This window comes from Aptenodytes forsteri, unplaced genomic scaffold (genome assembly GCF_000699145.1).
Source record: "Aptenodytes forsteri isolate BGI_AS27 unplaced genomic scaffold, ASM69914v1 Scaffold41, whole genome shotgun sequence".
NCBI classification, from domain to species: Eukaryota; Metazoa; Chordata; class Aves; order Sphenisciformes; family Spheniscidae; genus Aptenodytes; species Aptenodytes forsteri.
In genome coordinates, this window is record NW_008796211.1 from 905,554 (window position 1) to 923,858 (window position 18,305).

Sequence of the window (18,305 nt, forward strand, 5' to 3'; positions counted from 1 at the left end):
CCCCTAAAGTCAATGGAAAAACTCCCTGTGACTTAAAAAGGATCAGGGTTTCTGACACTGGCCTCAGTAAGAGTTTTGCCTGAACAGGGCTATGCTATGCAATGGACCCAAAAGTTTTTATGGAAAGGCTAATGTGAAGGAAAACACACATTTGTATCTGTGGAATTTGTTGAGGTGCAAGATTTCAACATTGCTGAAAACAAGCCTCTTCCTACTAATAAGAGAAGCACAAATGTCAACTCCCCACCCCCCAGCTGGGGGAAATAAATTGATGCCGATCACTTTCTAATATCCCACCTCCAGTATGGAGCTATTTTTGGACTCAGCCTTTGAAGGAAGTCCTTTGTTCACTTAGAAAAATAAATATAAATTATTTTTTCTTTACCTGCACTGGTGCCTGCACCGGTTGTGAGGTCCCCACCCATCAGGCCACCTAGGGGGTTGAAATGAAATACTACAAATGAGCACGATAAATTGTAACAGGCAAACATTCAAAACATTTTCTCTAACTTCAAAGGGCCTGCTCCAGTACCCACCACTATTTCCCTCTGACTTCAACAGGCACTGGATCAGACCCATAGCCATAAAATGGTAATGTTTAATGTTACCCGTACAAGATATTTGCCTTTCAAGGACAAACAAAATATGCAGTACACACATTTCATTATTTTATTTTCATACTTCCACAGCATATGAAAAATAAATTATATTTGAAAGTTATGTGTAGTAGTCCTTCATTTGAAAACTATCTTTAGTTCAGTGTTAGTCAGAAAAGCAAAGGCTTCCACACAGAATTGGGAGGATGAGACTGAAAGTTCCTGTACAAGAACGTAACTCAGAAGCTGTAACATATATTTACATAGCTTTTAATTTTAATTTCCTCAGCCTTTCATAGATATTCACTCTAAGGATTTTTAAAACTTCTCTTTGCACTTGCGGACCTCAGATGGTTCTTTGAACCCAGTATACTTAAGGATCTTGATGTTGCTTCAGCCAGACAGATTGAATGAACTTAATCCCCACTTATCCTATTCAGAGGTGAGCCCTCATCATCACCAGAGCAAAGCACAGCCTCTTGCTATACAAGGCACTCAAGTACAGAGCTCAGCTAACATTTACCCATCAAGGAACCTGTGAATGCATAAATAATAATAAATTCTGCGTTTAGCCTCTAGAATGATGATTTAAGTAAGGAGTGCTTTATTTTACCTGCTTCAACTTGTTTGTATTGGCTACATTTTCTCCCCTGCCCCCTTAAGCTTTATGGTATAGTGAGTTCTTGCATGAATTAAGTAGACAAGCTGCCTTTTTATGAAACAGCAAATTGTCTGCCCTTTTATCCTTTATTGATGTCTTTTAATCTTAGTCAATATTCAGCTTTTTCTAGAACTTTTTTTTTTTAATTTTCTAAATTGGGAATAGAAACCCCTTTGGCTCTTCTTTTGATTTTTCAACACAGCCATTTTGGACAAACTGTTATGACTGGTAAAAACAGAGTTCTTGTTTCTCAGAGTACAGTTTAAAGTGACCCAAGGCACACAAGCAGCTGATAAAAGAGCATTTAAAGGGATAGGATTGAACAGAGCCTACCTGTGTTACCTGCACTTGGAGGCCGATGTGTCACGCCAGGAGACATGCTATTTCTTTGCAAAGAAGGATGAGCCAGCGGCAAAAGGTTGGGGTTTCCCAGCGAGCTGACTGGGTTACTGTATACCAAACTGTTGTGGTTGGACACTGGGATAGAAACTGGCATCTCAAAGTTTGGTGGTGGAACAGCCTGTACAAGCAAAAAAGGGAAACAAAGACGAGAATAGTACAGAAGCACAACAGCCTTCAAGTACAGTTACTCTATATTTAGTTCAAATATTTTATAGTTGGTGGTTAAAATGTTTATGCTCGCCCCCCTCCCCCAAGAGTCAAGAGAAGAGTTTCAAAAGAGTTACCAAGGCTTTTAAATAAGATTTTTCAAATCATGATTCCATCTTCCTTTAATGCAGCTTGCACATTCACTTACTAAGAATTGGAAAGACTCTTTCACTTTTTTTTGTTTAAAACAAAACCCTGCTTTATGAGGCTTAATTTTCTTTTTCTTTCATTCTGTGAAGTCGTAATTGTTCACTTGTGATATCTTAATCTAGTGTCACAGATGACTGCAAGATCAAAGGTACATGATTATGATGACTTCATTGCATGGAGAAAAATTAGAAGGTGTGGAATGCAAAAGGGAAAGCTTTAATTTCAGCTTATGTTGCTTTAGCAACCAGAATGATCCCAAATCACGTTAAAGGCACCAACACAGTAAATTACTTTTTTTAAAGTTTCTATCTTAGCATGGAGGGGCTTAAAAGAAACAAATTTCTGCTCAGGGACAGGTAGCAAATACAAGAACTTTGGATGCACACCAGCCTTTGGGTTCTTTGTGGGTTTTTTTGGTTTTTTGTTTTGTTTTTTTTGGGGGGGTGATGGTGTTTGGTGACGCCTTTTCAATATCTTTGGGTTCTGTGGGTTTTTTTGGTTTTTTGTTTTGTTTTTTTTGGGGGGGTGATGGTGTTTGGTGACGCCTTTTCAATATACTGTTTTCATACTTTAAGGCAGGATCCTCTCCTGAGCCACTTTCCTTTGCAAGAATCCCTTTCAAAAAAGAACCAAATTATGGACCACTCTGACAGAGGGTGCGAGGAGATGCAGCACGTGATTCTCGTTATGCTCTTAGAAAGCCCAACTCAAGTTTTCTTGGTTGGGTGATGGTGTTTGGTGACGCCTTTTCAATATACTGTTTTCATACTTTAAGGCAGGATCCTCTCCTGAGCCACTTTCCTTTGCAAGAATCCCTTTCAAAAAAGAACCAAATTATGGACCACTCTGACAGAGGGTGCGAGGAGATGCAGCACGTGATTCTCGTTATGCTCTTAGAAAGCCCAACTCAAGTTTTCTTGGTTGGTGAGTTTATTGGTTGGGGTTTTCTTGGGTGGCAGTTGCCTGAATTTCTCTAAAATTTATGACTTTGGTGGCATTCAAATACATTAGAACCCCATATTTAATTTACCTGTTTTAAAAATAATTACTTTCTTGTCTTTGTGAATGGAAAGAAAACTTTTCAGAATTACCTGACAGCATTTTAAATATTCAAATACCTGAATGCAAATGAAGTACCCCTTAATTTGCCATTTAAAAATCTCATAAGCTTCAAGAGTCTGAACCCATCAAAAAATTCTTTAAACCAGCCTTGTAACATCTTCGGAGGGAGGAAATCAGAATTTTAATTTTGTTCTTGGCAGCTGATAGTACTGGTAAGTCTTCAAGGACCTAGAGGGAGTATGTTGACAGCCGGACACATAATCTGCAGTGTCAGGCAACAGAGGCGCCCTGACCTTGTGCCGCCCACATCTCTTCTCTGGCTGGCCAGAGCTGTTGGCTGTGCCCTGTGTATTACAGCGCTGGCCATCAAATTACGGTTATTCCTTAAGTTTTTTTTTTTGCCCTCCCCCCTTTCTAGGGGCAGACATAATTTTGCTCTAAATATAGAGGAATCATTTTGCTTAACCACTGAAACACACAGCAAGATTTTAGTTCAGGGTATGATGTGAAGGATACATTACACAAATGCCTTGGGACTTACTTCAAGGTGTTAATTTAGCTCTGAAACCCCCTACGTAGCCTGTGGCCTGGGTTTGTGAGAGATGGCCATGGCATAACGGCTGAGGACAGGTAGGGCACTTGAGCGGACGGACCTGCTGGCATTGCTCCCCAGCCAGGCTGCACGCTGGGACTCGCTTCCCTTTGCCGAGAAGCTGAAGTGCACCCCAAGGGCTGTATTTTCCATAGAGTTGATGGGTTCAAGTAGAGGTGGGAAGGGGAGGAGAAATGTCTTGGGAATCTATACGTTCAGTGGGTAAGGAGCAAAACTACATGTGCTGCTAGGTCTGCACAGGGATCCTGAAACATACTAATGTTTGTATCTCACAAATAGAAAAAAGAGAATAAATGATTACATGATGAAAAATGTAATTGCTGAAGTATGTTCTTTATTTCTTTCAGGAGCAACCTTTTTTTGCCTGCAGATGTTTTTATAGTTGAAGTCCAGCTCCCGAGTTGCATGTGTGGCTTGTCTTTCAAAGGAAAATTTACAAAGCACGTAGCAGAAGGAGTTCCAGTATATGTCACGACTGAGGTCTACGCTGCTTGGAAATAGGTTCACATAGCATAACCTGAAACATTTTATCAGCCTGAAGGTATGGTTTGAAGCAAGACATTCTCTTCACTGGCCACAGAAGGATCCAAGAGGTTCCCAAATCCCATGTAAGTCAGAAGTGCATGGCTGCTCTTGGAGTTCAAAGCCAGCTGCTGCTGCTGGTTTATGCCCTTTCAAAAGGTTTTAGCCAGTGAATTCACATGAGGATAGATGTCTTAGCTCCACCTCCAGCCTGATGTGAGACATGAATAAGCCAACATGGAGTGTCTTGTTATTGCAATGTTCAGGGCTGTGTTGGAGATTTCTCTGCCTGGTGGCTTTGAGCACATGATCCTGCCTGCTTGAGTGCCAGCCCATGTCAGATTGAGTGTCACCCACTGGGGAGCACTTTGCACAGTGTATTCTTCACCTCTATCACAAGATCTGTGAAATCTGCCCTCTGAGCCTGGGTAGACAGCTGATGACACCATATTGTCTCTATTTTCTTGACTTACTTTCCTAATCCCAACCTCTATTGAGCTACCTAAACTAAAAAGCAGGTACAAACGCAAATCTGAAGGTCTTGCCAATCCTCAACAGGCTTGTCTACATTCATCATTATGCTCTGTATTTCTTCCATGTACAAACCAAAGCCTCCAAGGGCTGCAGTCTTCTTTTTCTACATTAGTACAGCACAAAAGAGCTCCAGTCTTGGTTGCTCTTGTGGCTGCCAGTCTCACTAGTCATCACTGAAACATACAAACATTGCTGAAACAGATACTTAGCTTTCCTTTCGTATTTTTAAAAATATTTTTTTAAACTAGTTAAGCAAATTATTGTCTTAATTTCTGTAGTAATGGTTTCATTTTCACTATTTTACCTACTGTCTGGATATACTTACATCTATTTACAGAGTACTTCATAGGCAATTTTATCAGGGCAAAGTCAGTTTACTCTCTGCTTTGCAGCACAATACACAATATATCTGGAATACAGTAGTTTTTATTTCTTCTCCTCAGCAGCCAAAGGTTAGAGAGAGAAGTTTGTCTGGATAAGCACCAGTATTAAACAGTAAGTCTGTAGCTACAGTTTTGCTCTGGTTGCCCAAACTTTGTTACAGTCTTATATGTCCTTCACCAAGAACTGCAACCTACGGCAGATTCCCTAGTCATTCTTGGTGGTAAGTCATGGGGCATATCTATTCCAGCTAGGCCTGATGGACATTAAAGCTTATGATGCACTTGTGTAATATCTATATTAGTAAATTAAACTTGCCTAGGAACCGAGGCCATCTGAGGCCACAGAGCAGTCCGTGTCCCTACTATTAACCTTTCTCAACCTCAAAAACATCATGACTGCATATAAACCGACAATTGGGAATTGTTCCTGGCCTGGGCTAACTACCAAACAGAGCTAAGAAATTGTCTGGGAGAGCGTTCTTTGGCCAGTGCCAAAAGCATGCCAGGGACTGTTCAAACAACTCGGGGCAGAGATAAGCACCTCCCGCTGCCTCAGTACGTTCTCTGCCATTTGCTAATTTACTGACATAGACATAGCCTTACTCTAATGTCTATGCAGCTTGCCACATTTTGCTTTTTTTTTTCCCCCTCTGTCTTTTCTCCTTTGGACACAATTGCCAAAGAGGGCAGATGGCTCACCTGAGAGGAAAGCGCCAGTGTACAGCACACATTGTGTTAGATGTGTGCTCCACAAGCTGTGGTATGTTGTGCAAAGCAAAGTGGTGGGGACTCAAAACCCTTGGAAATTAATGGACCAAACATTCTGTGTTAAATATTGTTTTTATCCTTCCCATGTTCAATCAGGCCTTCATTTATTTAGAGACAGAGATACTTATAGCTCCCTTCTAGTGGACTATTTCTGTCTCCTCTGCTTTCATCACTCTTATGAAAACTACAAATAAATGTCTAATTATTATCAGATGTTTTAGAACAATATAAATACTTATCCCCAGAAAATTATCTGAGGAAACATTATTGGCCTTAGCTGTTAGGAGCAAATGCCAATTTTGTTTTCATTTGGCAGCAGCTTTATTCTGTTACAAGACCAGGCACAGGCATTGCATTGTTTTATGTATTTTGTAAGTAGTGATTTAATGACTTGACTTGGTGACTTTTTGTTCAGTTTTGCTTTCTTTCCCCCAACTTTCTTGGCTACTTTTGATGATCACAAGTACATGAATATAAATTCCCTGACTTCCCTGAAGTTATACTGATTTGTACAGTTAAGGATATTATTGTATATAATATATTATACCTATATATAAAAATATATTATATTTACAAATTTCCATTATGTACTAGCTTTGAGCTCCATCTTGCCCATTACATCTCGGCTTATGCCAAGAGAAGGAGCTCCTGTTGCATTAGGGGAGAACACCTACTGATTCTTCCTTTTGTGGTAAGCAGCTCGATGGAGCACACAGACCTTGAGCTCTGCGTGTGAAGTATTCAAAGAAGGGATATCCTGTCTTACATGAAAAGAAACGCTAACATTTTGTAGTTCTGTATCTCTGAAGCATCTCTGAAGTAATTTCACAAAAAGATAATACATGGTACCTTGTGACATCCATGCAAGGTAGGACGTTACATTATACCCAAAATACAGCTCAGGATACCAAGTTAATCATCAGGTTAATAGCTGAAGTAGGACTATATTTGATGTCAAAAGGTTAAATTTAATGAAAGCAACCAGAGGGAGAGTCCATTAATTTTTGGGAGGACAAAAGTGATACACCATGTTTAGATTAACTGTGTTGTTTCTAATTCCTAGAACTTTCCTAGTTTTATAGAAAAGACGATTTTCCCAAATGCTTATGGAGGTAAAGAAAGTGATAGAACTCACTACCACAGGAATGAGTTTTTTTCCAAGGTTTTCTTCATGTCTTAAGATTTCAAATGGTTATAATATGTGCTGCTTTGTTGGAACAAGAACAGGTAGCATGTGAGAAACAGAGGATCTGAAGGACCATCCCAAACACAATTTTTAAGGTGGAATATTAGCTTGGTTAAATACTATCTGATTGAAAATTCCGTCACTTTGATTTGAACAAGCCAAAGGTCATCCTTGAAAGAGGAAAGGAATGGCAGTTGGTAAGATTTTGACAGGAAAAAGGGTTAAGCATTCCAGCTTTTAACAGTCACCCTAAATGTTGCAGTCATTGTTTGTCAAACTGAGTTCCATCCCGAGAAACCAAATTCATGGTGACAGCTTTAGAGCTTTTTTTTCTGAGAAAAACAGCTATGCAAAAGAAGCAAATGAAAAGGGAGGTAAAAAAAGATGGAACATATACGTATTCCTCCCTGATATTTTATATACATGTTGGGCATCCTTAACCAGCCATTCCAAATACTAATTTATCAAATTTGGTGCCATTCTGGTCTCTGGGAAAATCTTTATTGATTGTTTTTGCAAAAATACGTTTGCCACGATATGAGAACTTCTTCAAATTTTCATTAACTTGAGTGAAAATCTTTCTGCTGAGAATTAATGGAAATAACACTTACACTGCGTGAGACAGAATCTGAGCATCCTTAAGAGGTACCCTCAGCTTAGATATCAGATTTTGTACGCACAATTGACTAGCACTACAGAAGAGACTTTGCTCATTCTGGGTATACAGACATCCTTTTTGGCAGCTAACCATACAACCTACATGTGGGAATGAGGAATGAACACATCCAAATGATCTTTTTTAGAAGCAAGCAGTTACCTATGCAAATTCAGATGCTTCTTTGGACCTGGGCAAATCTTTGGTTTGCTTCTTTCTCTTCCACAGACATTTGGAAGAAGGGCCAAATATAACCTCCAAACCTCCACATTCTTTTTGTCGGCTTTATAAATGTAGTATTAAACACAATGACAAAATATTCTCCCCTTTTATGTCTTGTGCAAACAAAATAGCACATGCAGAGTTATTTCTCTTAGATATCTGGCAAGGCATATGACTGATGGTTAGAAATTTTGACTTGGTTAAAACAAAATTTAGCTCATGTTAAAGCATTAAAGAAATGCTGATGAGGTCAAAGCAAATTCTCTGATAAAGCTGTAAAATCACCCCAACACACAAACATGTCTGAATCCTACCATTAGGCTCTCATGCAGTCTGTTTCTCTGCAGCGAGCAAGTAGCTGTAACCCTTCAGTGCTGCAACTGAGTTTAGCAGACACTTGAGAACTGAAGTGACACGCACAGAACGCACTAATTACTATATACAAAGGAATTTCAGTTCTACATCTTTTTTTCTATATCACCACAGAAAGTATTCTGTGGGTTTGTTAGCCTGTCCACAAAGAAAGATTTCCATCGTTATTTTTTAGATATAATTTGGGTGAGTGGTGTGGTAAAACAGTTCTGTAAATCAAGTGAATATAATGTATATATGTATATTTCACTTCCTTCTGTAGGTTTCACCTATAGTAGGCTTTGTCTGTGTGTCAGAGGTAGAGACTTGGAAGAAAAATATGTTGTGTGAAATTTTCTGACCACAGTGTTTAATTATATATTGGGCTATTAAAGCCTGTTTCCAGCTGAAATGTTTTCCTTAAGAAGCCAGAACTGAAAGGGTTATGGTTTGTTACTGCAGCAGTTATCAGCAGACAGCCATCTAACCTTTGGTACTTACAGGTATTTTATGGCTCTTGATCATATTATCAAATTCTTCATTAATTTTTTTGTATTTTTCTTCAGTGCGTGGGGTGAGAGCGTAAGAGGAGTCAGGATCGGGGCTTTCACAACCTTTGTTTTCTTTCTTGTTCAATGCCTGCCAGGTTCAGAGAAATATCAAAAAGTAAAAAAAATGAAAGGAAGCTCAGAGTACTTACACATAATCTTTGCCTGCTGATCATTAGATCAATATCTTCATTAATTTTTCTGTACTTGTCCTCAGACTCAGGGCTGTGACCTACTGAATCGTCTGCATCGGGGTCTGGACTGTCACAGCCATTAAGTCCTTTCTTTCTCAACGTCTGAAATACATAATTTGGAAAGTTCAATCCTTGACACGGGCTGCAAGAAAGACTCAGCAGTGTTACAGTAACAGAAACTGCCCAGCAGTGGAAGGTTTTACATTATGCTTTAGGGAAGGAAAGTGACTAGAGATCCACCACGCTGATGCTGTAGGTCTCCAATTATGAGTGGCAAGAGAGGACCACACAGGCCTCTTTCTTCTGAAACTGGAATCAGTCAATAAAAATGAAGCTGGCAATCTGGCAAAGTGCCTGTGCAAGTACCCACCCCCCCCTACCCCCCCCCATATCTGATAGCATCAAGGGATTAAGATACCCACCCAGAATGCCATTTATTTTAACATATTTATCCATTTGAAAATGAATGAACATTAAAAGCAAAGAGCACATACTGTTTACAGTGGAATACCCTGGTGTTTTCTTTTTCTCTAAAGAAAGATACAGGAGGAAGAAATGAAAAAAAAAAAACCCTGCAACAAATTTGTTCTTCACAGATGAAGAAGGAGTACCTAAATTGAATTCTTCCTTTGAATTGGACGTAAGGGATGACATTAGCAATGCCCTGCCATTCCTAAGTTTATGCTTTTGATAGGACAAGGGGGAGGACAGAGTTGCTAATGTGGCTGTGAAATACCGATTAAGAGCTTCTAGAGATGGTGTTTACTTTTTATTGACTCCAGTTACAGTGCTACAAATGCACAGTGCTGAAGCTTAATGTACAAGAAAATGCACTGCTAAAACAGATGCTTAGTGAAAAGTCAAACACATGAATTTCAGGTTCAACAGCTCAAATCAACCCTCACAACCATGATCATCATCACCAAGGTAAGTAAGGGAGATGAAAAAGCTTAAAAACAGAATGAAATCAGTAGCGAACAATTCAGAATGGTTGCCTGGCCTCAAATTGGTTTTAACTGATCTACCTCGACAGATCACCAAAGAACAGTCATTGGCTTCATTAAGGTAAAAGAATATGAGAAGCAAGTCTTTGTGGACCCCCCAACTACAAGCAATAGTACACAAAGTCAATATTTGTAAGATTTCTCAAATTTAGCTTTAAGAATTTCTCAGTCAAAAACTCTTCAAAGAGTCCATTTGGCTCTTACTACTTTATTAGACAGCTTGCAGTTAATTCTGAGTTGAAACCTGGCTAAGCAATCTCAGTTACAACATAAAGATCACATAGCACTCGTGTTAAGAAGTGGCTACACTTGTGCTGTGTATTAGTGTGGGGTGCTCCAACTGGTTTCTTTTTGCCTTCTCGGAAAGGCTGCCTTTCATCTGAGCTTTTTGTTCCTTTTGGAAAAGTACATTTCCTAATTATTTTCTTGATGGCAACGCCCAGTTTACCACCATTAAAGCCCTCAAGTATATTATAATGTCATACCTTGTTTCTGTACTATTGTATTTATTTATTAAAAATTAGACTTATTTTCTGCATTTTACCTGAGACTTAAGAACAGAGCCGTCTCATTCCTGCAAAAGCTGTTCTCCTTGTGGAGACACCCCCCCTGAACCTCATGTTTTCATCAAGTCAGAAAAGTGATGGTGATCTGCCCTAAGAGATCTGAGCCTCCCAAACTCACGTTGCAGACCTCTGAAACAGATTTAGGTAACTGTGGAAGGCTGGCTCAATGCAGATCTTTCTTTTCAAACTTTGTATCTATACAGACTTCACGTCTAATCCTATGAGCTACTACTGATGCATGGAGAAAATTATAAATCCATTGGAATCAAACCTTAAGAAGCTAAAACAACCTGAATGATTCTCTACACTTCTCCACTTCCTCTTCTCTCTCTTTTATCTTTTAAACGTTAACTAGCAGAACAGATATAGTAATGTATGATTTATACTGCTACCAGCTTGAAACAAGCCAATTATAAAGAGGGCTTTTGCAATCAGCTGTTGTTTGATAGATTTAATAGATACAATATATTAAAAGTGAAGTTTCTCTTTTACATCTGAATAACTAATCTCAACTAACCTTCTCTTCATATAAGTACAAAACACTTGCCCTCTGAATACATAAAATATTCTGTTTTCAAGATCCATTGGATCAAGCTGTCCAGACATGAAACCCAGATCAGTACTCTTGGGACCTCTTCTTCAGCTCATCTGAGTGACTGTGGTATTCAGGACAAATATAATGATCCTGAACATCTTAGCATTATCTCTGGCTTCTCAACAGGCAGGCTACAGTTTCGCCTGTTTTATTCCCTTGTTTGTTACTTTACTCTCCTCCACACCGTTACCTACCACATTATACATCTCATAAAGGTCCTTTATTGTTGTGCTTCAACACAACACAACACAACACAACACAACACAAGTTGGTACAGCACAATGAAAAGTGGCACCAATATCTAACTGATCCATCCTTATTCATAAGTTCTCTGGACTCCGTGTCAATTTTTCCTCTTCTCCTCTGCTCTGTGTCACTTCTTGAAAGCAGAGGCTGAGTCTGGACATCGTAGAAGACTGGAGGCATTAAGAAGACCAACTGGATTTCAACAGGCTAGAATCTTTGACCCAGTCTTGCAGTGATTTAGAAACCATTTTTCTTACCATGTTAATCTGTCATAGCCTCTTCCAAACCCTGGAAAATAGCCAGACCTATCGCATCCTCCTGGAGATTTGCTAGTTTCCAAAGATTTAATGACTATTCAGGGAATTTTTAAGAGGATAAAATGACACAATTGCATAGTGCATTGCATTCTAGAGAACCCCAAGCCAGATTTCAGTTATTTTTAAAGAAAATAAGCCATTTTTGAACTACGGAAGCTCTACTTCTTCCAAGCAATTAAGCAAGTAATTATATTGGACTCCAATAACCTAAAATCAGCCAAGGCATTTGAAAAACAAAATGGTTAAAGGAAAACAACCTTTGGCTGAAATCTCATATGCCAGCAATTTAGCCTAAATCCTGCTCTATAAATCTTGGAGGAGAAGTGCTGACTTAGTGACATACTGGCTGCTGTAAAATGAAGTATAAACAACTAGATACTTTCATTTCATGCAAAATTTATCATCACTACAAAAGCACAAAAGAAAATATGGCACCACCAGCCAGGTCTGATTTTATCAAGGCAATGGAAATCATTGCAATTTGAAGGCTTTTGAGGAGGAAAAGCCTTTCATTTTCCTAATCCAGTCTCTGTTTCTGCAGTATTATCCTCTTCTTTTAGCATATGCTTAACAGGAAGAGTAGGGAAGGTGCAAAATTTATCATCACTACAAAAGCACAAAAGAAAATATGGCACCACCAGCCAGGTCTGATTTTATCAAGGCAATGGAAATCATTGCAATTTGAAGGCTTTTGAGGAGGAAAAGCCTTTCATTTTCCTAATCCAGTCTCTGTTTCTGCAGTATTATCCTCTTCTTTTAGCATATGCTTAACAGGAAGAGTAGGGAAGGTTAGAAATACTTTTTTTTCCCCATCCTATCCTTTAGTTTGCTCATCTTTGTAGAAGGGTATCTCCTTTCTTCTTAATAGGTTCATCTGCTGTGGAACTGCTCCCCACAGCACTCCAGGACTTGAGAAGCCACAGATATTTGAGCTTGGAAATGCTCACAGTATAAGCTGCCAAATTAAAAAGGCCAGGTCGGTTGATAAGGTCTCCAAAAGGTTCAGACCAGCCCACTCTGTCTGTTCCATTTTGATATCCTCTGCAACAAAGACCTAACTATTGCAAGGTTAATCACTATCTTCATTTGTGTAATGAAAAGTGTGATCTCACTGGCTCTTCATCTGTAATAAAAATTTACAGTATGGAAAAATTCAGAATTACAGGTCTACTTCTACAAATTCCCGTAGCTGTTATGTTGTCTAGAAGCCACCACAATGATCTCTAACTGATAACCCCACTAGCGACCATGACAATCCACAGAGTTGTAATTTGGTAAATTATATTCCACTGTCAGAATAGAAAAACCACAAGTGCACTCCATTTTCCACTATCACTTTCTTTCCTGTATCTGGATGGGATAAATCTTTTAGCCACAAATGAAAAATGGTTTGGTCTCTCTTTTGCTCACTGGAGCCACATATCTACGTGGCAAGGCAGACAATAGCCAATTACAAAGGAATGATATGCTATTGTGTTCAACTGCTTCATTATTTATAGCCATTCCAAAGAACCCGGCCAAATTTATGGAGGTCTCCCAAAAAAGCAGAAAATATTTAAATCATGGGCCTGATTCATTTAAGCATCAGTTTGCTGTCTGTGCAACAGAAACATTGAAGTTAGAAAGTGTTGAGTGAAGACAACCTTCACTCTCTTCTCTTGCACAGTTATATAATGATGAAATTTTATGATGAAATTGCACAATACAATGTATGGTGCAATCAAGTAATGAAAGGTTCTAGTGAAATGAAAAACACAAAGAGGAAGAGAGAGGTTGCTATGGGAACCATCCATCTGAATTCCCTGACTTCTGTGTAACTAAAATATCAAATTTTATGTTCCATTAATGTAGAGTTCTTAGATTTTTACATTTAATAATGAACATAAACTAGTATGCTGGTACTAATGTACTTTAATTGCATGTTTAGGAGAATCAGATAAAACATTATTATACTTACTGTTATCTAACAAGCCCCAGACAAAAAAAAAATGTATACCAGTAACACAGAAAAATGGAACATTTCTTACCTCTTTTGTATAAATCATAAAATGCTTTTGTGGTTTATACTCTTTTTGAAATAAGCTACAGGGCTTATATAATAGCTGAACTTCTATAACCACATGTTAACCTTTTTGTTACTATTTTATTTTCACTGAAGTTTCAAAGAAAAAAAATTTCCATTGTCTGGTCCTGTACGTGTGTCTTCTTCAAATGAATACACGTAAGTGTGCTTTTCACAACAATACACCAAACCCTCTGCTCGGATTTGCCTCTCATTTGCCTCTTTTTGCATGCCAAGTGATTATTCTCTCCTCCTTCAAGTACCTTCTCTAATCACACCTCTTGTGAAACCAAACAATGTCGACACCCTTTGCCAGTAACATCTGCTTCTCTTTGCTTATGAATGATCAACCAGCGTGTTATGAATGTTTATACGTGTATGCTGCAAGCTCATCAGGACACAAGGCTTCTACCTGCTTACGGAGTTCAGTCTAGCCTCTTCCACTCACGCTCTTGACACGTGCCAAGGCATATCTACAATATTTTGCAATACCTGTATAAAACCAAATTAATCCGTGTTTTTTGAAAGGGCACTGGGACAGTGGGGTTTTTGCTTCTTTGTTCCCCATCGCTGTGCTACGTGACTTGGGCACGGGGGAGCTTTGCAAGGCAGCGCACCTGGTGCAGCCCCCGAGCCAGGGCGACGCACAGCCCTCCGGAGGTGCAGTCTGTTCGCTCTGACCTTGCAGGCTGCACCAGACTGGTCAGCCTCACCGCATCTCCTGCTACCTCCCTGCAGGGCGTCTCCCGCATCCATATGAGAGAGCATACCTTGCCGTCTGGCTGCTGTGCCTGGGTTACCCCTCTGGAGAGATGGTGAGACTGGAGGTGGGGAGATGGCAGAGGTTTGCTCTCTGAAAGAAACCAAGCACAATCTCTTTCTTTAATGTTCAGTCTTACCCACTGGCCAGTGCTTTTCTGTTTAGTATTGACTTAAATTACACAGGGCAACTTTGGCTTTGTAAGTATAAATAGAAGAAGGGTATTGTCAGATTCAGAGATCTCATAGCAGCTAATCTAAACCATGTATCTTTCTGGATATTCTCAGAAAGAAACAAAAGCAAATCACATGAAGACTCCAGCATTAAAGCTTTGTACTAAGATTTCTGTTAATGCACACAACTAAGCTTACACCCTCCTACGTTCACAATTATTTCACGGGACATGTAAAAGACTTCTGTCCATCACTGCACTTGTGAACTGTTTTTTTTAAAAGAATTTAGATCTGAATAATTCCCGAGGTTCTAAGTAAGGATATTTCCTCATCCTTCAGGCTTTTCCCATCCGTCGTCGCGGCACAAAAGGTCTGAAAACCCCACAAATCCCCCTGGGCAGCTGACGTAGGATTCCTACGCCAACCCTCAATGGAGGGGATCGCGTTTCCCTGGCCTTGACAGAGGAGACGGGCGGCAGCACCCGCTGAGCCCAGCCGCCCGGGAATCCACGGGGGGAGCGGAGCATCAAGTGACCGGCGGTGCTGGCTGGCGCGATGCAGCCGCATCCCGGCAGGGAGCGGGTCCCCGGCCCGGCCGCAGCAATGCCATGCATCCCCGCCATCCGCACCTGTCAGCGCCGGCACCTGCTGCCCCATGGCCATAGATGGCTGTCCCCGGGGCCGCGGCGCTGATTGGGGACGCTCCGCTCCCGGCCCCGCCGGCCGACCGGTTTGGGTTTGGGGTTTTTTTGGTTTTTCTTCACCCGTGCTGCTGTCACACTTCTCGGTTCTCATGTGGTCGCAGCCTACAGGAGCGCAGCATTTGCACTTTACAGATATATACACATAAGTACATGTGTATATATATCTATACATATATTTACATATACGCATACACACCCTCTACTAGATCACTTTTTGTTCAGATCTAGAGGGGTTTTTTAGAAGACTTCACGCATAAGCATGACCAGCCTATTTGCTATGATGCAGTATAATACCAGCTTAATATTGCTGGTGTGTTGGATTAGCGGAGAAAAAAAAAGGGATGTGCTTTTCCAGACAAGATTGGCATTTCCTAAATAATGAATTCACGTGCGAGATTAATTGGAGGTGTTAAGATTAGTGACATAAATGCAATGCTGACCTAGTTGTGATTACAGCTTCTGATAAAATCACCTCTACAGATACGTGAGATTTAAAAAGAAAAAAAAAATCAGCCATGGACAAACAAAATGTTAGTCAACATTTACTCTACTGTCAAATGCACCCTTTACACCCAAAGACTGTGTTAAAATGAAACTTCTGTGCAGCTGTTTTTTTACCCTGTACTTTGAAAAGACAGTCAAATTCTGCTCTGTTGTGTTAAAAAAACCTGACAACTTTCCAGAGACTAGCTGTCAGTGCTTCATGTGCAAAATTAGCAGATTATTTACTTAGATCGGAGGTATTCTCAGGATAGTTGTTTTAGGGATGGAATAGTTATCACCACTCTTTGAGCACCCCAGTGATTATAACCCCTTACTGAGGGTTCAAAGGGCTGTTGCAGGCACTGTTTTTGAGTAATGGAAATACAGAAGATGTAGGTAAGGGCAGAAAACTTCAGCTTGCTCTCCTGTTCTTCCCACCACTCTATGCATGCAGCCTTGCCCAGAAATGTGTGCCTTCTCCTGCAGAATGAAGGCTAGCACCACAGCCTAGTGGCAAATACCTTGTTTTCCACCCTCTATCTTGGAAGGTGGATTTACAGAAAATAGACTTCCACTGTTTCTCAAGGCTAAGTATTTGTGGAACGACTCCATGAAGACAAAACTTCTATATTCTGGCTACTTCCACTAGTTCACTGGCAGGAGCACCACCAGTCTGCAAGCAGACCCCATCTGCCAAGGGGTGCAAAGATGGCCTAAAGCCAGAATAGATGCATCTCTGACTCGCCTCTTGCCCCTTGACCACAGCATAATATCAGTCCATTATATCCTTTACTGATTTTTCAAAACCGTTAAAGTGTATGAAGTATTTAAATGGCCAGGTTTTCTCTAAGCTTTATTGAGCATATTTAAAATAGAAGAAGATATTGGTGAGACATCGTGTATTTGATTTGTACTAGGTTTTGCTGCCAGACACAGAAAGTATATGAATGGAAAAATAAACTTTACAGTAGTTCAGCAGAATCATCTCAGCTTCTTTAGGGAATATGAGGCCACTTAAAAATAAACACTGTAATCATCAACAGGTTGTTATTTCCCTCCTTCTTTTTATGTTCGTCTATCTATAATCCTTCTCCACTGACTCCAGCCCTTCCAGATGGAGCACTGCCCTCAACATTTTCATTTGTGTCTAATTTAGTCAGACATAAACACAAATACAAGGCTGAAGTCAGATCTCATTTACACTCGTGTAAATCTGTAGCTGGATTTGGAACAGCTGTAAAGACACCAGTTGAGTTATTCTAGATGTACAGTGGTGTTACCAAGTCTGTTACATCAGTGTTACTATCTCTTGAAACATACAGTATTTGAAATATGCAGGGCTTAATATAAATGACTGCAGAAACAATTAACTATTTCAAAGGCAGCTGGTGTTTTTCCATGATATAAATGGGAACCTTTAATACTAAATGCCATAACCAAAATACTTGAGAAATGTGACATACAGAGTAACACGTATATTTTACAGAATCTTTTGTCATAAAAACTTAATACAGAAAGAATGGCAGCTGACAGGAATTACACTTTGCATATATCTTGAGCATTATCTATGTTCTAAACGATCCGAAAGAGATTCTGAAATTGTATGTGTAAGGACTGCTTCACACATCATTAAAATGCAGCCATCCTGGGGTGAATATATTGTCAACTTCTGTAGCTACACTAGCCAATGAAGTTTTCAGGAGCAGAAATGATACGTACCTCAGACAAATAAAATTGTAACATATGAAGTAAGTTACTTGGGATGGAATTTTTCCTAGACCATGGGGCAAACAACTTCACCCTTAACCATGGGGCCAGGGAATCTTTGACGACCACAACATTTTGCTTTTCCATTTCATCTGAAACAGAGCTCCTCCAGCAGCACTGAACTGGTGCAGTACTGACTCAGCAGTGAAAATGCCACCCACTGAGACAAGAACACCACTTCCTTCAGCACCTGGGTTTGCTTTGGAGGTCTCCCATAAAAATCCTTAATGTGTCAATGTTCTGAATAGATTTTTTTTTTTCTTTTCAGAATTTGAACTTTTTTTTTTTACAGCAGATCAAATTACAGGGTATTACAAAAAATGGTACCAATATGACAATGAGCAAATGTTGCCGAACAGCAGTTCCTTTTAAAGGAAAAGGAACATTCCCTTTTATTTTTATAGTACCATAATCATTTTATCCATTGGTAAAAATGCCCAAATCAATATATTTTTCAAAAAGCATGAATTATAATAGAGGTTAGGTTTCTGAAACTCTAGCCTCCTGTTTCACTGCAGTAAAAATGCCATCAATATATTTTTCAAAAAGCATGAATTATAATAGAGGTTAGGTT

General features: G+C 39.7%; 1 protein-coding gene across 10 annotated transcripts in view; it reads right to left on the reverse strand.

Annotated features, from left to right (window-relative positions):
* Positions 1-18,305, reverse strand: part of MEF2C (myocyte enhancer factor 2C) — a 139,408-nt gene that overhangs the window by 26,360 nt on the left and 94,743 nt on the right. For 4 of the 10 annotated variants that reach the window (XM_009288265.2, XM_009288264.2, XM_009288269.2 and 1 more), the window contains 4 exons: positions 9,097-9,156; positions 8,814-8,951; positions 1,591-1,777; positions 386-433 (listed from right to left, as the gene is read on the reverse strand). In XM_009288265.2, the coding sequence (XP_009286540.1) occupies positions 386-433; positions 1,591-1,777; positions 8,814-8,951; positions 9,097-9,156 (433 nt within the window). Of the gene's footprint in view, positions 1-385; positions 434-1,590; positions 1,778-8,813; positions 8,952-9,012; positions 9,157-18,305 lie in introns of all 10 variants that reach the window. The other 6 variants (XM_009288271.2, XM_019474379.1, XM_009288270.2 and 3 more) reach the window with 4 other exon arrangements.